Source organism: Bacillus rossius, chromosome 1 (genome assembly GCF_032445375.1).
Source record: "Bacillus rossius redtenbacheri isolate Brsri chromosome 1, Brsri_v3, whole genome shotgun sequence".
NCBI lineage: Eukaryota > Metazoa > Arthropoda > Insecta > Phasmatodea > Bacillidae > Bacillus > Bacillus rossius.
In genome coordinates this window covers 255067114-255093794 of record NC_086330.1, presented here as the reverse complement: position 1 = coordinate 255093794, position 26681 = coordinate 255067114, and the positions used below count along the sequence as shown (strand labels likewise).

The window sequence follows — 26681 nt, the reverse complement described above, 5'->3', positions numbered from 1 at the left end:
CATTACGTATTACACGTAATTAATTAAACAGCCAACCCCCGAGGTAGGCTCCGAGGATAACGAAAACGATAAAAAAAAATTAACACAACAGAATTACCGGGTCAGTATAACGAAGTTGAAGTCTTCGGAGTGCAGAGCGCATCTTACCTCGGGTGGTGATACAAAGCGACTGGGCTGAACGATGGCCGCCGGGGTGGCAGGAAAATGGCGTTGCGCGCCAAGACGGATAGTACCGTTATTCCGAGCCGACTCGCCCCGTGGCATATTTAATAAAACCAATTAAATTAAAAAAAAAACCCTTTAACATTATACCCTAGCGGTTCATGAGCCGCAACCACGTAATAATTTATTCATACAAGAAATAATTAAATAAAATTACAGTTACTGGATGGCCTTCGGCAAGTCTGACTCTGTAGCGGCCCTTTAGCATTTCCGCCGATAGGAAAAAAATGAATTTCAGTATCATGCCCTGAACTTAAATATACACACTAGAGATAATTAAATAAATACAATAATAATAGTCAATTATAAATTAGAATAGAACGAAGCACTGGCTCGACTCTGCCTCTTGCCGGGCATTCACACATACACACACACACACACACACACGCACACATCGACTGCGGGATATTTGAATGGACGGGACGGAAGAAAGAGGGGTAGGAGGGTGGTGGCATATCGGGCTAGAAAGGCTGCAGGCCCGAACGATGTCAACCTTATACATTTTTTGGCTTGGATACATAGGTAAATTAAATAAAAAACAGTTAGGTAAAATAATTATTATTGGTGATTTAGATTGACAAATTAAACACACATTTATTTAGTTCTAAGATAGATAACAATAAAGTAGTATGAATAAAAGGCTATTTATTATTGATCATAATTTTGCATTAGGTGCATGTAGCCCTTCATAAACATTAGTATATTAAAATTGTCATCCGACAGCGATGATCAATTAGGTCGTAAAATATCTTTATCTGTAGAAAAAAAAAAACATTCTACTGAAGGACTAGATGGAATAGCAGATATATTCCGACCTTGCGGCCGGCATTTCTCAACGTTCCACTCCCAATATGCGCCCTTGAAGGGTAGTGTGGGAGTATCGTACCAGTTCTCTTTTAAAACATTCCAGAGCTTTTATAATACAGAACTGTTAGGGATCACTCCCTATTGTTGATTGGGAGGGTATTAGAGCTTCGGAGACGACCAGGGGCTGGGGCACCAACCCAGCATAGTTGCCTCCTCAGCCCCTCCACCACACTCAGCTAACCAGACAGTTGGCTGTGTCCTGTGCCCTAAGACTATATCAGCACTGCTGGCGCCTTCCCCAATCTCCCACATCACACTGGGACCCCTCAAAACACCCAGTGAACCCGTGGTCCGGTGGAGGCCTATCCAACCTCTAGCTATCCAGGCTAGTACCGGAGCTGTGTCGTCGCTCACCACGTCGACTACACATCAGGCTGGGGAACCCTTGGAGCCTGCTCCAAGCGATCGGAGCACCACTACCAAGTATGAGTCCTACCCAATCAGAATCCAGGGCCTTGTAGGAATCCTCAGCGGGACACTGTTCAGTCATTCATGGATTCTTCCCGTACTACTACCAACTTGGCGTTGATTCGGCAGACTGTTTGCTAGCTGCTAACCGACTGCCACTCTTCAGAGTTGCTCCACAGGATGTCCTCGTCTCCTCGGATTACCCTCCGACCTGCCGTACCTCGGCCCGGCAGATTTACAGCCGATTAAGGCTCGGAAGTGCCTGAACTCACCCGGCGGCGATGGCAGGAAGCCCTGGCTAGAAATGACAACCACGGTGCGTGTGCTGGATGGCCTCGGGGTTGCCTCGGTACGTCCCCCGACCACTGGACTAGGGGAACGTATCACACCTAGTCGAGCAGTTTACAGCTCTTTTTTAAGCCCGGGTGCATCCGAACACAGGGGCGCCTTTTATGGTCCTTCCATTACCAAAGGCCTGATCCATTCACTATGGGGCCCTTTGGGGCCGAGACGCCGGGGCTCGGCAGTTGAACCCCCCAGAAAGGTTTCAATCGCATCTGCTGTTGCCCGCAGTTTCAGCCAATCCACCATTTCTAGTCCCATACATGCAATTGAGGATGCACTGCAGCAGGGTTATGCCCGGCATTGTCCTCTTCAGTTAAGGCGATACTATGACCAGACGTTGAGGCTACCCATCCCAACATGGTCACCACGATTTGCCCCCAACAGCGGTGCCCACGTGGAGGCAGAGGATTGCCACTTAGTGCGGAGAGGCTATATATTATATTCGCATCCTTGCACCTATTCTGCGAACCTGTTGGATCATGTCTCGGATACTAGAGCCGGCAGCAGCGCCAACACCTCAAGGGACAATCACCTTCTCCCAGGGTCAGGTCCATTCCCGCCAGATGGAATAGCAGTGTTTTATTTAATAAAAAGATTTATTAATGCTGGTTCACCTAGAAAGGCAGCATCCATAAAAGATTCTTTTGACTTTGAGTCCAGCCAAGTTCTCAACAAATTCTGAGCATTGCTTTTTATATATTTGTGGCCTCTAGACCTATCTTCAGACTAAGTAATAAAGCTGAAAAATTCATCCCCTTCTTTTTAATTATTGCTGCTTTTGCTAATACTAACATTATCCTTTTTATTTGCCTCCCTATCTCTATTCAGAGCATCTTCATCTTTTGCTTCCATAAGCTTCTTGACATTTGAGAACTTGCTGCTATCATACTTTTGCAGCCACATTAGTAGATACCTTGGGTTAAAGGCTGCAGACAGCTGGCATTCTTTGTCTTCCATAAACCGTTTAAATCTTTTTTTTATCCCAGATAATAGGGCATTTGCCAAAGGGGTACAGCAATGCACCAGGTGGCAAAGATCTTGCAGTTTGAACACTGTTGTTGCAATAGTTGGTAGTAGAGTCCCAAGATATGCTTGAGCTTCACCCTGAATTACGTTTAGCACCTGAGCCACTGGTGGCATGACCTCCAAGGAAATTATAAATAAAATTGTGTTTATGTACTTGCGAGTAGGTAAAGTAAATGATTGAATTGGCAAAATAAAAGTATAATGTTAGGTTACTTATGTTAAGTATATTATAGATTAAATATATCAAATATTTTATATATATATTAACCTTAACATACTTCATTAAAACCAATGACCATTGAAAGCTTGTAAATTCATCTGAGTCATAACTCTATGAAGAGCAGGTCTTTTTGTTTCCAAAATTGTGTTGAGGATTATATCATAGTTGGAGTTCCATCTTGTATTTGGTAACACCAGTTTCCTTCTCAATTCAGATTCGATATTGTCACTTTCCACTGTACTACGAGACTGTAAGTTCCAATTGGTGTGAACTTTTTCCATAGCAGCTCTGTATGGAGTTTTAAAAATAGGTGTTTTTGGAGCAGCATCAGCATCTATGCTTTCTATTAAGTTGAATGTGTGAGCAGCACATCTCATGTGAAGTGGTGTGAAGTGGCAGATCACGGTTTTCAATAATGTCATCTTCATTGATGTTATTAGCATCAGATGTAGCAAGCACATTTTCTAATTAAATAAGCTCTAACTCTTGTTCAAGGTCAGATTCAGTTAAAAGGGCAGCAAGAGCAGCATCAGTATCTGAGTTCATATCACAGGATGTTGAATGGCATGTCTAGCAATATATCAGCCTCTGTGTCAAATTGCACAAAAACCTTCAAAAAGTTGCTACCATTGTCCATTGTTGTCCTGAAAATTAAATATTGTAGTTTAGGTACAAGATATTACAAGACACACTAGACTTGATGAACAATTTATTATCAACTCACATATCTAGTAACTTTTTTTTCAATATGGAATTCATAATGAATATTAATCATTGTCTGTGCAAGTACATCATATGAAAAAACACCTTTTATTGTATGCAAGGTAACACTTCATGTTTTCTCACTCTGGTAACAGCATCCATCCAATGAACAGTCATTCCCAAGTAACTTTTGCCATGAGCAGACCAGCAGTGTGCTGTCGTAGCCAGACAATCTATTTTGCTAAGTGTACTTAAACAATATTAAAAAGAAAATATTAAAATATTACTCTAGATCAGGTAATGTGCAAAATAACCTTTTTTGTTTTTTCCATAAAAAATTCTTACTTAATCAAATGTTGCTCCTACTGAGCATGTGAATCATCTATATGTCTCCCCAATGTCCTGAAAATTAGTTCTTAGTGGGGTTCAGAATTTTAATTAGCTTCTCAAACATATTGGATTCGACAGCATGTAGTGGAATCATGTTGGCAATGAAAAAGTTTACAATGCATTGGTCCAAACTTGCTTAGAATACACCACTGCCAGTAGCTGTGATGCCAAAAGCTTCACCAATGCTTTGTTGACATTCCTTTTATTAACAAGTGGAGCTGAAAACGAATCACTTCTGCTGTTATATACATCAGAAGAATTCACAGCACATGAAGAAAGCTTGGGATTGGTTTTCTTTTTCCCACAAGTTGATCTGCTTTTACTTTTTCTTTAAACTTTATATATTTGGATGTATGCATCCTTTTCGTTTATTGTTTAAGATTATTAAGGCTAGACACGTGAGCCTAGTAGTTGTATCAAAGATGTAAATATATTGAATGTGGATGTCAATTTGATCAATTTCACACCACCAACCAACACTAATGATAAACTATAAAAAATGTCACTATTAGCAGTACATAAAAAGTTAGGTTATAATTGTCGTATTCACTGGCACTGAGCAGAGCAAGTAATCAACAGCGCCACACCACGCCGGTGTTGTAAGGCATTAAATACGTACACTCCATAACAACTCTAGCATTCCTGCTCACACCCACGCTATGACTAGTATAACAGTTATGTATGCATCACGCTCCCATGCGCACTTCACATATATTGTTTACCATTCGACTTGCCGAACAAACGAAAAGACATGTCAACAAACAACTAATGTAACGAACTAAAGATAACGTAAGTTCTATTTAACAGAAATTAGCATCAGCCTTAACATTTTTTGAAGTTAACTTAAAAATTATTCCGTTAAGCAGATTGCTAACTTCATTAGTTAATGCCAACCTTTGCATATTATTAAAGAAGCCATACTAAAATTTAAAGCTATAAAAATATCTAGTTAAAAATTAATATAGTAAATTACACTAAATCTGAATGTTCTCCAAACTTCTAGATCATTTTTGGTTTTACCAACTTAACAGTAATTTCCTTTACGCATGTTTCCAAAAAAGATTTGCTGATGATGGCGACTGCAATGTCGACCAAAACGTCGAATTAGTTGCCATGGATGCGGCTACAGCACAGAAGCTAAGCTACTTATTACCGTAAAAACATGAGTTAAAATAAAAAAAAAAATAAAAATTTCCTTACTACCATATTCGATCGAATATATTTTAAACAATCTTAATTTTATCTTAAACCTTGGTCCAAAGCAAATTTTTATACGACCACATATGTATTTGTGCACGGGATGAAAAATTGTGTTTGAAGGTAAAAAAGTTCATAACTATTTTAGTGGGCATAATCTGAAATTCGTTGTACTGTAAGCTATTTGATGCTGAATGCATTGAGCTAAAAACATTCAAACGTATTCGCTGCATAGAACATGATAAAATGTTCATCAATCAGTTTGGAGTATTGGAGAACATAAAGTTTGTTATGTACATTAAGTTCATAAAATGGTAACTTGTTTCCAAAATATTTCCAAAAGAAAAAGTTACTTTGAAATCTACTTATGCCTGTAGGCTGTGCCCAAAGGGATTTTTAAACTTGAAGCATTAAAATTGTATACAAAATATAACTTTAAAATATCAAAGATATTTTCAGATTGAAGAAAACTGACATTAAAATTTGAACTTTACACGTCTTATTCAAGTTGATGTAATCAATATTTACATGCTAATGTACAAGATACATGCAGTTCCCACATTTACGAGTAAAAGAATACGTTGCATTTATTTATTATTCCAAAAAAACTATTATCATTGACCTTCGAATTGGCAAATAGAATGTAACAGCTACGAAAAATTGTACTTTAAATTGGTTTCAGTTGTTTATTTCTTTACGCTGCGCTGTGGTGAACCTTTACAGTCACAACTACGTGATTGTTTAGTTTCGCGCCACATTCATATTGTTTTTACCTTTCGCGCTATTGTTGTATCGGCATTGTGAATTCTATTGAAATAATGTATAGTAGAGGTAGAAAAATTCACTATTTTATTACTGGTATCTATTCTTACATAGTTAACACAGCATGGATATCCATCAAATGTTACATGGTAAACATAATTAATTGAAATTCTGGCTTATTGAACTTTCTGTATAACACCAAATTGTTAACTTGGGAAAGGCTTATATTATTTACTAAAACTGAATGTATTAAAATATAACAGTAACCGACTAATGTACATTATAGTAGTAATAATGTAAAGTGATACCTCGTGCCGTCAAAATGTCTAACTTTATCTTTATTTTAGATTAGTTTCTTGCGAGTTGCATTAGCGCGCCCTTTTTTCCCCTCAAGTAAAGGAAAAAAATAAGGATGCGCGCTATACACGGAAGAAAAAAAAAAAAGTGAGTAGATGAGGCGGGGAGGAGTGGAAGTCGTTAACTGCCGGTTGACGGGTAACGTTTCTGGCCAGCCCCCCACACATACGCACAAGCAACAAGGCCTCTCTTTCACACACACACACACACACACACGTGCGCGCGCAAGCTCGCAGGTCTCTTGTTTATTTTTAGACCTCCCCCTCTACAGCTAGTAAAATAAAAGAGAGAGAGAGAGAGAGAGAGAGAGAGAATGTTGACACCAGTCCCCCTCCCACTTCCTTCGCTTCGTCGCAGCTGCTACCGGTGAGTCATCTACTCCGTGTCACATTCCTGCCTGCCTCCCTTCCTCCCGCCCACGTACCAGTTGTGACGATACAGCGCTTCATTATCTTCCGTCTACACAGCAGAGTTTAAGTATTTTCCTGACGCATCACCACACATCAATTTAAATTATCATTTGTTTCATACGTAATTACTTAACAGGTACCACAAAATGTTAGTACAATTTATTTACGGGAAAAAAAAATTTTTTTTCTTTGGAATTTGTTGCAAAAATCGTGGTGCGCGCTATACACGAGGGCGCGCTATACACGAGTAAATACGGTAACCTCAATTTTGTTTTCTTTGTTGTTTGACGTTGACAGTTTTCCTTTTGGAGAAAAAAAAATATTCAAAGGAAACAGCTGAACACTACGATGTAAGACAGAACAAAAACAATCCGGCCACGTGCAGTGATTCTCCCCACAAGTTTGATAGCTTACTGCACGCCCTGTGTCGGGGGTGGAAGGGAGGACCAGGCGCGCCACCCTGACCCATCTTCACCCCACCCCGCGCCAACACGGCGAGGGTGGGTCTACGGCCGAGAGTGCGCCATGTGACGGACAACCAACAAGTGCAAAACAGGCCGCAGTAATACTCGTGCCTCTCAGAAATTAATGTGGTGACCCTATAATGTTATTGGTGTAAAGTGTGTAGAAAGGACTAGCGCATGACCTTATAAAAGTGCCACATAAATACCGTGAATAGTTTGTAAGATATGGCAGCATGAAAACCTAGTTTTTGGCTATATTGAGGGGTAATAAAATATTGTTTTCGATGTGCGATTTATTTTGAAAAGTTATTTAGGTCATGGCCTGATGTGTGTTATAACCAGTCCAACTGTTTACAGTCATATTATTATTATTTTGATTATTATTGTAACATTAATTGTATATTTCATGAGCCGATCTAATGTATTTATTTATTTTATTGTAAATAGGACAACCAAAGTTTAACATATATAACACATCTAATTGCCAGAGACAACACACTTTTTAACTTCAGGGTCCTCTAAGCACTATTCTTTGGAAACTTTATTCATTTGCCTTAGTTCAGCACTCTTACACGCTAATATCCAAGTTTGTAACGGTTCGTTACAAAGAAAATTAAAAGACTTAACGCATCGATTTTAGTTGTTTTATTCTTTGAAATTATAATGCACAAAACGAATCCAATGTTTCATTCACTCGTTTCACACATACATCTACCCGTCGAAAATTGCCCGCAGTTCACTTGATGAGATTTAAATATTAAAATAATAACGTCGATTAAGTCCTTCAATAAGGAAACTATCCGAAATATGTGCGGCCTAGAACACGGCCAAACCTAGCAAAAAACAGCGAGCCGTCGAAACGCGGCCTCGCCTGGCAGCGATCGACAGACGACTGGTGAAATCCTGCCACTGTCTCCTCCACGCAGGGAGTAAACGTCACATGACCTCACCGACCAATCACACGCACTCTTCATTCACGCTTACAGATACAAGCCAATCACAGAACAAGTTACAATACATGAAAAAATCTTTTACATACAGAACTCGGGGCTTCCCCTGATCTATCTCTTTTCAATTTCACATCGAAATCGGGGACTTCCATTCTCGTTCTCTCTCCCACACCGTGAGAGAGCAGTTATCACTCAGTTCCCATGCAGGGGGGAAATTACCGTCTTTATCTCGGTTGGCGGGTAAGCACTGTTCCTTTCTCACTTACACTTACCTCTCATGCCTCTCTTTCTAACCATCACACCAGCCCAGACACAGTCCCGTGATTTATAATTATATTACAATACGTTAATAAAATTTAAGAACAGCAATCATAATACAAATTACTTTACAACATTAAAATCATTTAGAAATATCCTGAAAAAGTAGGCCTAAACAGGTAAAAATCTAGTACAACGGCTCATTTGTGAATAATTTCATAAAAAAATAGTAATGATTAAAAACGTCTGTTAAAATACAAAATACCTTCTTAAAACACATAGCAAGTGAAAATAACATATATTAATAGCCATAGCATCTGATTATACTGTCTCATAACATACACACCACTCTAAAAACATTGACTCATTTATATTTACCTATACAGAAAAGAAGTTTAAAAGAAAATTATTTAATTCGGAGGGCAGGGTTCTGCAATGCTACAAGTTTTATTTCACTATGCAGTTAATTTGGTTTGCTGATTGCCCTATAGCTCCTTGGTTGCTAGGGACGGAAAATAAATAGCGAGAAGGAAGAAGGGAGAGACGCCATCGCCATCTTGCAGCAGGAAGATATTTCTCGGGCTGGGGCTAACCAAAGCCTTGGTTGCCGCCCGAGTAATTGAAGACTCGCATCATCCGCGGTCGTGTGCTATACAGAATTCTCCATACTATGATTTGCGAGAATAGTTCTAGACTGAATAAGTCTCATAGGGAGTATCGGCGACATCTAGTGCCCTCTTCCGCGTCAGTCCCGTTCGTTCCCGTAGTGGTTCCGGACGACTGATGTCAGCGCCAGCTACAATCGGCCACGCCGTTTGGTGAGACAGATCCAAATTAAAATAGACTTTTTAGGATGAGAGGGAAGCCGATTCTTCTGCCAGACATCCGGCGATGTCAGATCTTCGGTAGCTCGCCAATTTCAGCTTCCAGCGTCCAGTGTTCCAGCGTCGCGGTAGACCACCTGTAGGTCCTAGGAAGAGAGCCTCAAGCCTCCGACGGCATCTAGCTAGACCCGTCATGGGGTAGATGTGTTCCTGTGACCTCATTCACATTTACTTACTGATACATAGGTCTGACAAAATTGTTACCATACACTGTAAATGATTTTGGTTGTTCCTCTCGCTGAATTGCATGTTGACAGTAACTTCACGTTAATATCTAAGAACACATTAAAATCGCATGTTTTCCAGCTATTCCTATTTTATTTATGGTAAATGTCAATTACGTCTTAAACAGATCTGGTCATAGGTAATGCAAATTGTCACTCGTCACACAACACTACCAAATTTCTTTTTAACAATTACTCTCTTGACAGTAATACAATGCAGTGACGTGCTAGCTGGATTAGCAGTCTGGATAGTCACTCCAGCAGCAGCATTCCTGAGATCTACTGCGGAGAGAATAGGCGACAAAACCCTGAGAATATTCATATTTTATGATAATAATTATTGGCAGTGTAGACTTTCACAATATCTACACCGTAAAACCCCGCGACAGTACCCGAGAGTCGCGACAGTGGCACCCATTATCGTGGGGCTTGTACAATTGGCCACCACCATAACCCTGTGACCGACCAAGGAAGGGGAATACGGGACAGTGTGTTCTTTTAGTACGGAAACAGATTTAGAAAATTTTCCGTAGGTTTCTGTAAAAACGTGTATTTCAAACACTCTGCAACGCTGTTCACATTAATGGTAATGCCGAGGCTTCCGGTCGCCATGACATCCGGACCACAGCCCAGTCAGACGTAACGCCGCACCTCAGGGATTTCACCATTTTGGTAATATCTGATAAAATACATACATCCTTTGTTTTAATGTTGCTTAATCCTCTTTATTGTGTTCTCGAGGGCTGCTTCGGGCAGCTGACTGTTTTAATTAATTATTTAAGTTTGCAACTGGACAATTCAAACTCCACGAAAAACATTAACTTCTAGACCAGTACGGGGTGTCCTGGTTTGCTGTAAGCCGATTCTAATGCAGTTGGCATTTTTATTCAATATTTTAAGAGAGAGAGAACTGCGTTTAGCGTTTTGTGTGAATAAAATATCATTTTGACCTCAGCCGTGAGTGACCATGTGTTCATGTTGTACCAAGTCTTAAGGTGCATGGGACGCCTTAAAGTACCAACCGGCGACCATCCAGTGGTAAGGATAGTGTGCCTGCTGCTGAGAGCAAGCGGCCTACTGGGGAATTCGAGCTTTCTTTTTTATTCTAATTACTCTTCTTTTTCAAGCTTTAATGTCTGGAAATTATGCTTTGGGGTGATGCAATGATTTGAAACGTAGATAATTTTTTTAGAAATAACTAAGCAACATTCCATTTTTTTAGATTTATCTCCCTGCATGCCCAGCTAGTGGGGAGGCTAGTGCCCCCACAAGGCTATCTGCGCTGGGGAACGGAAGTGATTTCATCCGAAGGGATGACGCATTGGATAGGGTGTCCGGAAAGATATGAAATTCTGGACCTGTAGCCTTGAGGCGTGGGCTTAAACCACACTGTGAAACAGAGGGTAACCAAGTGATAAAAGAAGAAAGATATAAGGGCAAAATCAACTAACGAATAAGATTAAGTAAAAGAGGGGTAAAAACAGGTCGATGGGTTCCACTTACTGCTACAAGGGAGAAATTCAGAAACCACGTCATCCGAGCACTTGCTGCCTCACAAAAAGGCATGTAAGTTATGCCATCAACCAAAAAAAATAAAGAAAATACTATGCTTCCCAATTGTGGTGAAGAATCAAAGTTAAAAGTTAAAAGAAGGAGAGAAGGGGATTACATCCCCTTAAATAATCAGGCACTTAGATTTCACAATGGCACTGGCCATGGGCTGGTGCACGATGTGCGGAATCACCACTCGAGCAGGCGTGAAGGCTGCCTCAAGAGAGCATGTAGCTAACCCTGGCCCGAAAACCTGGCGGAAGGATACCAGCAGATGCCACTGGCAGGGGTTATTACTTGGTGCGAAAGAGGCCAAAGGGGGTGGGGGAAAATGACCAAAGAGAAGACAGTCCACCCCAGGAAGTGGCGCTCCGAAGTGGGAAAACAGAGGTACTAAGGGGCCCACTTAATTGACACAATCACCGTAAGATTGTAGTCCGAGCACCAAGTTAAACATAGGCGAGGATCTAGAACCGTCCATGATCTGTCCTGAAGAGAAATGAAAGAGCTAGGTCCTACTGGAAGATGCCTTGGAAGGTGGCTCCCAAGTAGAAAATTCAAAGATTATAAGAAGGAGAGGCATGTCCTACAGATGGCATACCCAGGTAATGCCACAGGTGTCGGCATGGGCCGGGTCGATGGAGCGCATGGTGCCGTGTCAGAAAGCGCAGCCCAAATCTGACATACTGCTAACACAGCATGGGATGGTGCGGTGTGTCTGGCCACTGTGGTCATACCGGCTGACTAAAGTTTAAATTTTAAGGGCCTTATTGGATTCAAAATCAAAGTAATATTATTAAAATGTGAGTTTTAAGGTAGGAATAAATAAAGACGTTAAGCAGTGCCTAGAAAATAACTATTTTCAGCACAGTGTGCTGACCATAATAACAGTGGCCTTATATTTATACTTATTACAAACTTTAATAAACTAGAGATTAATTTTATTATTTATGTTATTACTTCTTGGTTTATATTTTTTTAATCAAGTATGTTTTCATTAGAATTTTTAGTTGTCCTCTGTTGTCTATTATACTTTTGGGTCATCTTATTAGTCTATGATGTGATTTCCAATATAAATGGTACTTGCAGCAATTGGGGCCGTGGTCTGTGGGTGGTGAAGCTGGGGAAGGAGTGGACAGCCTCTCGACGAAGGGAATACATGGCGGCCGCTCCGACTGTCCAACCCAGCCAAACAGTGGGAATTGGAGTTGACTGTCTTTTTCTGCCGCAAGCTTTAATTATTTTTATATTCTTTGTATTTGTCTTATTGTTTATTATTCTTGTAATCATTTTATCCTATGTATGTTATATAATTTTTAGTTTATTTTTATTTTTGTGTTTTATCATTGTTTCATTGTGTTAGTTCTATCTGATGTATCTGTTCTGTTCCGTTTTGGTCGCTGTAAGTATGAAGCTGTCTGTGTTGGCCAATTGCGGATATGCTTACCTGCAGGGAATCCCACTCTGGTTGTGCTAGCCTGCTTTTAGTACCAATTAGATGAGTGACCATATACTTGCAGCAACCATTGTAGCCCTAGTCTGTATGTGTCGTGCTCACCGCTTAAGCCCTCTGCTGTTTGTGGGCATGTGACAAATTAAAAAATTAAATAAAATAATTTCATAAAAAAATATTCAATTAACATGGTGAAATTTTTCCTGTTAGTAAGGTTTTTGCTAACCTTAAAACTAGGCTATATATTATCATTATGAAATATAAAATTGCACTTTTAAGTTTGAGAACAATAAGAAAATACAGTTATATAGTATAAAAAAAAAATATGTCTTCAAATAAAATCAAACAGTAGGTAAGAAACTGAACATGAATAATGTAAGTAATTTAAATAGTATGTTCCGGGTTAGGTGCAGGATTCAGGATCCTGGATTTGGAAGGGGTTTAGGGGAGGGGAACTAGGATTAAGGTGAGGAGGTGAGTGAGGTATTAAATAACAGGGTGAGGATAGAGGTTGTATAGCGATGACATTTGCCGACGATTGCCATCTTAGACAGTGTCACGGGCTGTTCCAAGCTTCACTACAAAAGTGTATGTTATTTTTTTAATACTTTTATAAATTTGTAATAGCAGGCAGTGGCTAAGAGATCCTGATTAAATCAATAGACCCAAACCAAGTTTGCTGGCTCACCGAGTTATGCCTCTGGAAGCAGGGTTACCACCAGCTGAATTTTTGTTTGGCAGAAAGCTGCAGACTACGCTGCCCATTAATTTCAGTACATTGAAGCCACAGTGGAACAGGCAAGTTTTTCAGATAATTCAGAAATGTAATGGCCTCCTTGAGGAGTGCAGTAAACTCAACTACAACAGACAACATGGAGCCGGAACCTTTGGAGCCGGATACTCGGGTTGGGTGCCAGACCTGAAAATATTTGGTAATGTTAAAAAGTTGACCGACTATCCCAGATGCTACCAGCTGACAACTGGCATGTGCATATTTCGGCAGAATAGTTTGCAACTGATAAAAGTGAGTGCAGAGAAAACAGCAGATATTCTAGACTCACCTGTACTGGAACTCATGACAAACACTTGGTTGCTGCAGCAAGCAGGACTTGCAAGTCAAGCTTGGGAGCCTCCAATCGAGCTACTCTTTAGAGGATTTCTTGATGAGCAAAGAAGAGAAGACAAGCTGTGAAGACAGGTATCAGACAAGAAGTGGCAGAAGTGTTGTGCAACCTCAGAGCTTGAACTTGTGATGTCAAGTGTGAAAAAATATGTATTCATAGAGTAAAGAAGGGTAGATGTTATGTAGGTAATAAGGGGACAGTGTGTAAAATGGAGGACATGAGTGAGCTAGTATGATGGAGATAGAGAGTAAGGTGAGACGTTGGATACAACTTGTAGTTTACAAGGGTCATTCTTAAAGCAAAGAACATTTTGATCTGACGAGCAGCACAGTTCACCCACCACTCTCCACTGGAGCGTTATGGACCTTTCCATCCTTCGCGCCATTCTGACGCTAACGCGAGCCACAATAGTCGTTTACTATTTATAGTGTGACTTTGAAATGTGTTACAAAATTAAAGATCTTGTTAATTGAGAGGTTTGTTGTGTAATACACTTTTTGAATGCGAAAAAATTCCATCCTATCAAAATTTACATAGCAGGCGAATGAATATTCATGATTAAGAACACTTGGGCTGACCTTCAGTTGTGACTGATGAACTCAAATCAAGGATTGAGGGGTAAATTCAACAGGATAGACATTTCCATAGATGGACTCACTTTGTTCTTTCCTGAAATTTCATAAAACAGTTGGTAGGTAACTGAGCATGCAGAAGGCATAGAAAAGCTGGTGATATGCTATGAAAAATGTTTAAAATGTATTGCTACTATGTATATTTTACTAAGGTATCATATGTGTTGTAAAATGAGTTGTGTTTCATTATCTTGAATAAAAATATCTAGAGGAACAAATATTCTTTAATTTTAGAATGACCCTCTTATGTTTGTATAGTAAATCACACAACATAATAAATCTGTGGGAATAAATAATTTTGAATCTCGTGAAATGCAGTGATGTGTTGCAGGTGGTCTCGATCTTGTTGGAGGAAAGCCAAATGCATGATGGTAGTCTGCTGAGGCCCAGTCCTGGTGACCTTACCTTCAGCGAGGGCTTCATTACGCTCAACGTGGAGTCTGTCCCGTTCCTAGCCAACCGTTCAGTCACCTGCTTGTGCTTCCACCGCGCTGTGCCCAACCTGCTTCTCACCGTGCACAACTGCCAAAGCCAGGTATTGTACGTCCACACACATAATTTTTTTCTTGAATCACTCTTTTCCTCGGGGTATTTAATTGCTCTCCTTGAATACTTATTCAGTTGTTAATACTCTGAAAACACAATGCTGGACTGGCCAAACACAGACTACAGCCTTGAAATTTGCTTCTTCACACACATTATTCCATTTTAAATTGTGAACCATCACCCAATACAACTGGCTGACTCCTCCTTCACCGAGGACTTGCCCATGGGACCTTCCCAACAACCAACCACACATGTTTTAAATGCTTTTTTATTTTAATCAGCCAATCCTAGCATCAATTCCTAGTAAATAAAAACTTCAGATACATATAACTTGGTTCTTCTCATTTGCTCTTTCTTTCCAATACACAAATAACTTCCATGTAAATTTCTGTAATTAACACAATTACTATTTTTATTATACTGATTTAACTTTTAGAAATATTTGATTATACAGCTTCCATTAGAAAAAAACCCAAGTATACTTAAAAAATACATGAAAAAACAAGAAAACTTAACCAAAAAGCAAAATATTGGTAGAAACTACTGTTATTGGCTTTATCGCCTTTATCAGGTTAAATCAAGCACATTATAAGAAATTATAAAGAACATGAACAAATGTAAAATATGATCATACAAACACGTGGCTAACACACGAAACCTCAAAAAACAGTAAACAGCTGTTATTTATATTGTTACGCTGGCCGCAGACTGCCGCAGACTGCCGCGGTGTTCGGTAGGTCACGGACCCTTCCCACCCCCCAGAGAGAAAGGTGTGTGTGTCGCCTAGCCATTAGCAGCCTGTCAATCACAGCCTTTTCCCTCTACGCACGCACCACGTCAGTCATGGAGCATGGCCAGTCTGGAGGGAGAAAGATGGCCTGGAAGCTGAGAGGTCTGGAGAATTCTGAGGTCATCCCCTCGAAGCATGGGTAAGGTCTGCGCCATCGGGTCAGGGACACTTGTGACGTCAAACGTGGCGTCTGGGTGTTTCCACACCTGACCAGGGTTTCTTACATGCAGCTTCTGGGCGCTTCTACGCCTGGCCTCTGCAGGTATAAAAGAGCCCTCCCTCCAAGCACGAAGTAGAGAGAGTAGGAGAGTGGAGTGGAGTGGAGAGATCTCTACCTATCGGGAGTGACACCGGCGATACCCGCGTGGTGGCATCGGTGCAACTGTTTGGTGGCTACCGGGGAAGAGTCTCTTTGGTAGTGATACCAGTGAGGGTGACCTACTAGGGAGTGTCTTGAGAGCCTCTTCAGTAGCAAGTCAGGGCGACAGTAGCGACAGTAGTGACAGTTTGGGGCAGTATTGTAGTGCAGCGCAGGTGAGTGCTGTGAGATATTTGTTGTGGACTGCATAGAACGAACAGAGACTGGCAGAGGAGCGATCCTCTGTTGAGCCGAGCTCCAGTGTGCAGGCTAATGTGTAATTGATTGGGTTGAGGCTGATTTATGGACAGATTGGACTGAGAGTGGTTCCTTATTTAATTTAAGGTGTAGATATTAGCAATTAATAAAACTGTAAAAAATTAATTAGGCTATCCTTCCAAACACAGTTTTCTCCCCACATTACTCGTAACAAGATGTTATTAAGAAAACTAACCAAGTCAAAAATCTGATAATCAATCTTAATAAATTTTTTTTATTAGTGTTTTATACGTCGGGAGGGTAATGGCTCGCACAGCATATTCTGTAAACTTAATCTGAGCTTACAGTTTGGGTTTTTTGGCATCTATGAAATTTTGCTCTATTGGCGAGTGTTATGTTTCATTTGTTTGTTTAAATTTATGGCATTGTTATGTTATTTAAAAGCAAAATAGAACAAGATTATTTGTTAAAGATTCATAAAATATATACTTTTTCATAACACTTTTAAATTATAGATCATAACTCAACCAAAGCCTTTGGGAATTTTTTGTTTGTATATTTAATGTCTTCAAAGTGTTTTATAAAAAATTTTAGGAACATTATTACATTGATTCATAGCATAACTTATGCAATGTTATTTAAGGGCTTCAAATTTGAGTGCTTTGTGTCTGTAGAAAACATAACCTTGCCAAAGATCACAGAACGAAGCACTGTGCGACAGCAATAAGTTTTCAAGTTGCTGTCAGGCGGTGTGGTAGTTATAATGGGAAAAAAAATTTAACCCCTACTTTTCAAACTTGATTTAAGCATAAAATGTGCTATTGTTATGCAATAAAACACTATATTATTTGTAATTGCAAAATAAAATTATTTCTCAAGATTCATAAATTTTTTATAACCTGTCTCTAACTGTTTACAATTTCTGAAGTATGTTTCCTTATTTGATTCAAATTTAACTCAACTCATAAACCTAATGATATTATATATATATATATATATATATATATATATATATATATATATATATATATATGGTCATTCCATATGAAATCAACCAGAGGCCTTAACCTCTATACCTTAAATTTAATGTTTTTTTGTATATTGGTAATATCAACTAAATACATTATAAATCTATTTTTTCTAAAAAAAAATTCGAGTAGTTTTTGTTGTATAAATTTTTGAATATTGCAAAAATAGCCAATTTTAACTATGTTTTGGATCACTCAAATACTTGTAGGTTTCCAACTAATGGTGCTAGAAGGCTGTTTGACAGCTCATTTTAAAGGTCATTGAATGGGCTTCAATTTGATATGACACATGACCAAATTCGGAAAAAAAAATTATTTTTATTTGTTTTCAAAATTTTTAATATTGAATTTCTAAAAAACACCATTTTAGATTTTTTTTTAAAAAAAAAGTATGTTATTCCTACATATATTGATTAGATTTGTGCCAAATTTCAAGGTGGAGAATCAAAGGGATCATGAGTAAATGTAAATGAGAAGTTTAGTAGATACTTAAGGGGGCATGGTAGATAAATAAATGCTTTAAGCGTCAGTTGGACGTTATTGGTTTTTGGAAGACAACATTGAAAAACTGCAAAATAACAATCCTACATAATGTTATTTGCCAACTTTATTAGCAGACGTCCTAAAAAGACAATTCTTGAGCGTTGTTTCTTCCACAGCAATTAAATGTTCGAAATTACCAAGGCAGAAGTTTTGGCTTCAAGTAACCTTCAATTTTTAATTAATGCATTTAGCTCTGGTTTAGATACCATGCCGCCTTAAGAAATAGTTGCAGCAAGGAAGAGTAGCATAATTTTACATCAAATTTTGACTTATTAAAGTATTCAAATTTTATTGTTATAGACTAAAATTTTTGTACAAATTATAAAACATGGATAACAAATCTTACCTTACATTCATCCAGCGTTCTTTGATTAAACATTTGATCAATATGATAATACAAAGAACGTGATCTTGCTGAACAGATGTAGCCTAAGTTCAAAGCACATGATCTTGCTGAAAGGATGTAGCCTAAGTTATAACTGACAAAACATGTTACTGTGAAATACGATAACTTTTGGTGACTTTCATTTATATTGGCAAAAATTAATGAGAATAATGAAGTTAAAGTCAGTTTTTTAAATCCCAAAGGACCTGCTGCTTCTTTTTTTTATCCAGCACCAAGAGCCGATATACTAGACATTAGAACTGAAGATCTTGTGCCGTGTATTAGGGATTTAGGCACGTTATTTAAAATTTTGTAAGCTTAAATATTTTTGGAAATATTTTTTTTTCTCATCTCATTTTCTTTACGGCCAGGCCCTCAGCCTCTGTTCTCAGAGGCGAGCTGATTTTCTTTCCCAGCCTCATGCTAGGCTAGCATTCTGGCTAATATTTCTCCCGCCTCCAGGCACGTCGAGGACCGGTAACTTTATTTCTTCGCATGACCACTTTTGCCTAGAGCAGCTTGTGAAGCAGTGCTGAGCCCTGCTAACTCTGTCACGAATCGGTATAAGGTTCACTAGCAGCAAGACACGACAGGAGGATCCCGTGGGCCTTGCGTCCCACAGACCATGCGTTTTTTGAAGCCATCCCCCTTCAGCTCACCCACCCTTTCTTCTCAGAAGTGAAGCTAGGAGCGACGACCGCACGGGTACGTTAACCGAAGTCAAGGCCATCTCAGGCTTGACAGCCGCAGTTACGATTCTGGACTTTAACGACATCTAGCGACGGCTGAGTTCACTAACGTCACTTGTGGGCGCCGGCAGCGTCGACACTACCGCGCTCGCGCGGAGGTAACGACAACCTCTCTCCCCTTTATGTCTCAGGCCGCTAGGTGGCACCACTGGTTACTCCATTACCCCCTAGCTTGACACTCTCGTCGGTCACTAGTCGATTTATTAGTACTTCTTCTCGCCACCAAAAGATACCGCCTCAGTCCGCAGTCACTCCAGTAAGATCTAATTTTTTTATGCCGGACACCTTCGGGTGGATTCGGTAATTTTCGGCTCAGAGCCTACCCCCCCCCCCTCCCCCCCCCCCCGCTTCCATTCTCTAGAGACCCCGCGCTTATGATATTCTGGTGATATCCCGCTCTGAACTTACTTCGGTGCGCGCCTCCTGACTGACTGGTACCGTTAATAACTGCGATCTTCGGCGAATCATCGACATCGCATCGTATATTATGTAGTCTGCTCAGACTAGAGGGATGAAGTCCCTATCCAAAATTAATATTAACCAGTCAGTAGTTTAGTTGAAAGTAGAGAACCTTAGTTTTTTAAATTATATATATATATATTTTTTAACTCATGATGACTTCCGTGTCTACCGCGAATCGTGGTTCGGGTTTTCGGAGACGAGACGCCCTCTCCTGAGCGCCAGGACCAACACCCTGTTTTGGTAAGTCTTGACGTCATCCCCCCCTTTATTTCCCTCTATTGCCCTTTTGCGCCATTTAAGTATACTGTCTGGAAACAGGTCTAATTCTTTGGAATTTGGACCTCTGTTTCAGACAGGGTTCCAAGTTTGGGGCAGCCAAAATCCTCTGCCAGAACCTCTGGAGTCGGTTCCTGAGCAGAACCCACCACCTTTAGGCCAACTACCTCGATCACCGTCTACCTACAGCCCCGGGTGATACCCGCATAATTCTATTATTCTATTCACGAACTCAAAAAAAATAGTGTAACCCAGTTAAGACAGCGGACAGTAAAAGCAAGTCGAGAAGAAGAAATTTATATTATGTTTTGCAAGGACTATATGTACAACCTTTAAAGTTACCAATGTTGATTTCATTCCTGTTTTTAAATATTGTAATTTTTGTTAAGCATTCAGGGCCGGCCCGATAGTAAATAAGTTCAATTAATATAATAAGAGTAATTGTGAGGAATTTAAGTAAGATCACTTATCAATGAAAAACAGATGTTACTAAGGAAAATTTAATCTATAAAAAAGAAAGAACAATGATTAATAAAATAAGGAAGTCTATAGACGTAACAGTTGTTTTTATTTATTTAATATATAATAACGATCCTTTTTCTCCCAAGTGTTTGTAGGGAGTCTCTAAATTTTCTTTGTTTACTCCTAGTGTCGCCTCTGTTGTTGACTTTTATCGCTATCAATTGAGGGCCCCAGTATTCAGAGTTTCCAAATCTTTTTATCTAATTACTTAATTATTCTTTAAGACACTTGGGGTATTACAATCTTCTTAAAAAGGTTTAACCTTGTACAGCAACTGGGAGAACTTTTACACTCACTAAAGAAGAGATTGTAGAGACATCACACCTAATTGAACGAAGTATGCCACAACCTAAGTGAAAACTGTAAATAATTAAATATATACTAAACAGATTTTTTTCATGAGCAATTATATGTTTTGTAAGTTATAACTTAAGCTACATCCTTTCAGCAAGATCATGTGCTTTGAACTTAGGCTACATCTGTTCAGCAAGATCACGTTCTTTGTATTATCATATTGATCAAATGTTTAATCAAAGAACATTGGATGAATGTAAGGTAAGATTTGTTATCCGTGTTTTATAATTTGTAAAAAGTGTTTAGTCTATAACAATAAAATTTGAATACTTTACTAAGTCAAAATTTGATGTAAAATTATGCTACTCTTCCTTGCTGCAACTATTTCTTAAGGTGGCATGGTATCTAAACCAGAGCTAAATGCATTAATTAAAAACTGAAGGTTACTTGAAGCCAAAACTTCTGCCTTGGTAATTTTGAACATTTAATTGCTGCGGAAGAAACAACGCTCGAGAATTGTCTTTTTAGGACGTCTGCTAATAAAGTTGGCAAATAACATTATATGGGATTGTTGTTTTGCAGTTTTTCAATGTTGTCTTCCAAAAACCAATAACGTCCAACTGACGCTTAAAGCATTTATTTATCTACCATGCCCCCTTAAGCATCTACTAAACTTCTCATTTTTATGTACTCATGATCCCATTGATTCTCCACCTTGAAATTTGGCACAAATCTAATCAATATATGTAGGAATAACATACTTTTTTTTAAAAAAAAAATCTAAAATGGTGTTTTTTAGAAATTCAATATTGAAAATTTTGAAAACAAATAAAAATAATTTTTTTTTCCGAATTTGGTCATGTTTCATATCAAATTGAAGCCCATTCAATGACCTTTAAAATGAGCTGTCAAACAGCCTTCTAGCACCATTAATTGGAAACCTACAAGTATTTGAGTGATCCAAAACATTGCTAAAATTGGCTATTTTTGCAATTTTAAAAAATTTATACAAAAAAAACTACTAGAAATTTTTTTTAGAAAAAAATAGACTTATAATGTATTTAGTTGATATTACCAATATACAAAAAATCATATAAATCTGAAACATGAAGTTTCTAAATTAATTTTTCATTGGTTGATTTGATATCGAATGACTCTATGTATATGTGTGTGTGTGTATGTATGTATGTATGTATGTGTGTGTGTATATATATATATATATATAAAGTAAGTCTAAGTATTCATATTATCATAGAGCCAAGATTGTAGTGTGAAATTTCTAGAGTATGGCAGCTATGTCTTTAGTGTTTCAAATATTTTGTTTGTTTACAGAGTGCATAATATAAACCATAGACAACTGGATGTTGTGAATCATTTCACCACGAGAGAATATAGAAAGTTTTTGTAACATAGCAATGATTGTTTAATTAAAAATTAGTACTGATTTGCTGTAATCACTAATGTGTCATAATTATAACCAATCCACAATATTGAATTACTGTAATATTAGTGCTTCCATTTACCATTCTCTGCAGTAACATAACTTAGTGAGCAACATATAATAACATATTATTGAATGTTTCTCTAAGTCTGCTCACAATGAACACGAGAAAAGATAGCTGTGCAGTGGGAGTATTTGACAAGATTGGAGTAAGGGACTTGAGCAGAGAGCAGAATCTTGAAATGTTGAAACAGAATTTCATTTAGAATCTAATAGTATGTACAGCTCCACGTGCGACTCACTAACTTGCTCACATATACAAATTTTGATTGACTTCCAGTTGAGCTGGAAAGTTTTAATTTCGCCAGCTCGTAGCTTTCAATTGGTAACTGATGGAAAAATTAAAAAAAATATGTTTATATATATTTTTAATTCAACCCTTCCTTTCCCTTTTCCTTCCCAAGAAAATGGCAGATGCAACTTAAAAGTCAATGCAGACCTTTACTTTGAAATCAGGTTGGGCTAAACATTAAAACCTATCAAAGCAAAAATTCCGTCAGTCTCATAACTTATGTACAACAAAACATTGTACACTAAAATTTATTGTATGACTCGCCAAGTCCGAAACACCATTGCAATCCAGGTGGTGATAGGTCTTAATGTTTAGCCACAATGGACTTTAAAATAAAGGTGTTTACCAACTTTGAAGTTGAAGATGAAGTTTTTAGGTTTTAGAAATTGTAAGATTTCAACTTTATGGGATTTTTCATTTGGTTACAGGCTGAGAGCTATAAGTTTGCAAATTTCAAGTTACTAGCTCATCTGTAAGTAGGTTAGAGAGAATGTGTGGGTAAATCAGTCAGTCTTAAGTAAGGTTGCATCTATGTATATCACATACTGTATTTATGTAGTTTGTGAGTGTTTGAGGTACCATATTTACCTGAAAATAATGTGATGGTTTTTACCAAAACTACTGAAACTAAAATTGGGGGTCGCATTATAATCACATTCTTGTATTTTGCAGATGAAAGATGTGAATTTACAAAAATGGGAACAGCTTCGTTGAAAAACCACACGCTTGGCCTCGTAACTGCATCACTTAAGTCACTTAAGACTGCTGTTAATTACTGCCTTCTTAACCTCCGTGTAGTTGAAAAACTACTCCATGTTCCTGCGAACTGCATCTCTTATGCCACTTTAGTCCGCTCTTGTTTGTGGCTTTCTGAACCTTGTGGAGAGAAGGGGGACATCAGCAGGCATGAAAGATGGGACAGGATAATACTGTGAAATGCCATGAAGTGGTGGGGGGGGGGAGGAGGAGGGAGTCATTTCACCGGCTGGTAGTCAAGGCACACCCTTCCCCCTCCTCTTTCACTCTCTCAGACGACCACCACAGCCACACACCTCTTTTTTTCCCTTCTAATCACGCTTGCTGTTACAAAAAAGGCCATGTAAATCACTCTACTTTCAGGAAATGGCACCAGACAAATGTTTTGTAAATATGGTGTAAATTTACTTTTTTAAAATATTTTATAGTTTCTGTGTGTTTTGATTGTGATTTGTACCCCATAAAGTAGTTTTCATAAACTCATAAACAAAAAGTTTGAGGTTGCATTATTTTCAGAGACTGATTATACTTGGGTAAATATGACATGTGCATAGTGCTACAAAACACACGTGATTGAGCTGTGGTACGTCCGGTAATGTGAATGTGTTCCTGGGTGTTGCAGGACGATGGCCGAAATGCTGCGGACACGGAGGCCACCCTGGGGCGGAGCATGGTCTGCGTGTGGAGCGTGCTGGAGCCATTGTGTCCCCAGAAGATGCTGGTCGCCAGCCAGCGGGTGTGCACTGCCTGCTTCGATGCCACCAAGGCCAGCCTTGTGTTCGGGGGACTGGCAGACGGCTCGGTTTGCGTCTGGGACCTCCGGGAGCAGCCCTCGCACCACAAGGTCGTGCGGGTCGAGTCGTCGGAGTGGACCATCAGGTCCCCCACATACACCACAGGTAGGCTTGCGCCACTTGTGCACCGTGTGTTTACAGGGCACGTCTTGGTTTGACAGTTTATGGACCTGTTTGTTGCTGCCGGAAACACCACCACAAAAATGGCTGGGAGCTGGAAGGTGTTCCGAGGTTGGTAGTGAGCCTGCAGGACAAGTGTGTTGTTTTTGGCAGTTGGTGTAACCAACTATAATTTACAGCTAAATTTTCTCGATTTATCCCTTTCAATATTTTCTGACGATTCTGAATCAGACCAATGCAATTTCCAAGCTTTAGTACACCTTTTAAGAGCATTCTGTATTAACTGAATCAAAGATTTTAAATATATATCTTTCCTACACAATCTGTAGTCATGACTGAGTAATTGGTGACCCAGGTAAAGGGAAATAAAATGGTGGTCAGGGACAGCATGTGATATCCTTGTGTGAAAAGTTGCTGATTAAAGGTCAGGGCGAGAATGAAGAATCAGTAGCTAGCTGGGAAAGGTTTAAGGCGAAAGTATGTTTCGCATGTGGTGAAAAAGGTCATGTGCGCAGACAGTGTAGTGCGGTGTAGTGCGGTGGGTTTACTGTGGGCGTGTGGGCCATTTGGGACGGTATTGTCGTATGCGCCGATGAATAAGAAATTAAGGTTTGGGGACAAACACCACTTGGCGGTGATACGAGAAACTAACAATTTTTGTGTGAAGGTTAACTGGTACGATGAAGAGATGAGCGCTGTTATTGATAAGTGAGCTGGTGAAGAAAAACAAAAGGTTAAAATTCCAGAAAAAATAGGGGAATAGTTCAATTGGCGGGTGGGCAATCACAGGCTTGCAGTTTAATGGCGAAATTGCATATAAAAAATGAGAAATTCTCCTGGGACCAAGAATTCGGGGTAATTCCAGATTTAATTTGTGAATTAATACTAGGAATGGATTTTTTAGGGGAAACTAAGGCCCTTATAATTGTAAAGAGAAAAAGTTAAATTTTATGTTAGAACCTAAGGTACATTTGACTCTAGAAAGGCCAAAAGGGAAACCAAGAGTCTTGTGTGATGGAATAGAGGGAGCGAAATAAAGGTTGAGTGAGGGTGAAATTGATAAAATTCAAGATGTGATAAATGATTTTAGTGATGTCATCACCATACGAGTGGGCAAGTGTGAATTGTTACCTTATAAAATTGAACTTATGGACGACAAACCGGTTAAGTACCGCCCATATCAGTGTGCCCCTCCTAAAATGAAAGCGTTTAAGCAAATTATAAGGGATTTGGAAGTACAAGAGATTACTGTGTTTTATCTCACAATCGTCGTTCATTTTATACTAAAATTGACGTCATCTGGGCCTGTGCCCCAGAAGCCTGGTCAGCCTCCGCCAACTTTCCCCTCACCACCGTCCCACTTCCCGTACTGGCAGCCGCTCCGTCTTGAGTACGTAGTCGGGTGGTTGTGTTTGAATAGCGCTCCACGGACGTCAAGAGGGCGCTGTAGCAGCAGTGCCCCACACCCCTTTAACTAGAGATAAACATTGTAATTCTTTTTTGCTTATTTTTCCCCAAGTGGTGTGTGACGGTAGATCGTCCGGGAGTGTTTTATGTACTTTTAGTAATTAATATTTAGTTAAGGCATAAACAACGAAAAGACTTACCGAACATGCACAATGCGAACCGAAGTCTGCCGAAGCCGGACTGGTTATCATTAATAATAAATTGTTGTAATTTTAGTTCATAGTTTTTATCATGCATTACGTAATGTAATTATTAATAGTATTTCATGTTTTACCTGTAGCTTCCTGTGGCACGTAATCGTAAATATGTATAACGGTAATTGGTTCGGCGCGAAGACGCCATGTTAGGCTAGCAGAGCCCTGAGCTCACTTCACCAGCACCGACCCAGAGCCGACGCATCAGCACCCCGGGGACCTCACCGCTTGCCTGCACTGCTAAGTAATTCTGTTAAATCTTAATCATCTTAAATCTTTCGTTCGTAATTCCATGGGGCTTCTCTCGGTCGGGGGGACTGTTTAAATAATTGTATGAGTGGTCAGGTCGCACCACGTGAACCAATTCGTGCCGCAGGCGTTGTGTGATATAATCAAAGGTGTAGGCGAAGTAGCAACTAATAAACCAGGGCATACGATTTTATTTGTATTTGTTTATTTCAACATCCTGAGTGTGACGGCATGTGGGACGCCGTAAAAGCCAACTGCTTAGGTGAAGAGCGTACCCGACGCTGAGAGCGGACCAGTGGCGTGTACTAGGATTGGCTTTAGAGGGGTTAAAATCATGCCTCACATGGGCGACGTCACGGCCCTGAAAAAGTGTCTCTCCCAGGTCCGTGCCCCTTGCACGGTGGCGCCCACAAATTAATCTCAGTACATGTATCAACGCGAACCCCCGCTTAGCATAAGGACCGTTAGGCCGCTGCCATGTCAAAATCAAGTTAGAAAAGTAGGAGTGCGACGTTTATGCGAAAAAAAAATTTTTTTTAGGTAAAGTTATTCATAACAACAAAACCCTTTAGTAAAAAGTACGTTTATTTAAAAAAAAATGGAGTATACAAAAGCACGCCAAACAATATATATATATATATATATATATATATATATATATATATATATATATATATATATATATATATA

General features: G+C 39.3%; 1 protein-coding gene across 5 annotated transcripts in view; it reads left to right on the top strand.

The window, feature by feature from the left end:
* The window catches only part of LOC134527486 (cytoplasmic dynein 2 intermediate chain 1), a 266130-nt gene that overhangs the window by 129483 nt on the left and 109966 nt on the right, over window positions 1-26681 (top strand). For 4 of the 5 annotated variants that reach the window (XM_063360205.1, XM_063360203.1, XM_063360202.1 and 1 more), the window contains exons 9-10: window positions 14778-14981; window positions 23790-24066. In XM_063360205.1, coding sequence (XP_063216275.1) covers window positions 14778-14981; window positions 23790-24066 — 481 coding nt within the window. The remainder of the gene's footprint in view (window positions 1-14777; window positions 14982-23789; window positions 24067-26681) is intronic. The other variant, XM_063360204.1, reaches the window with a different exon arrangement.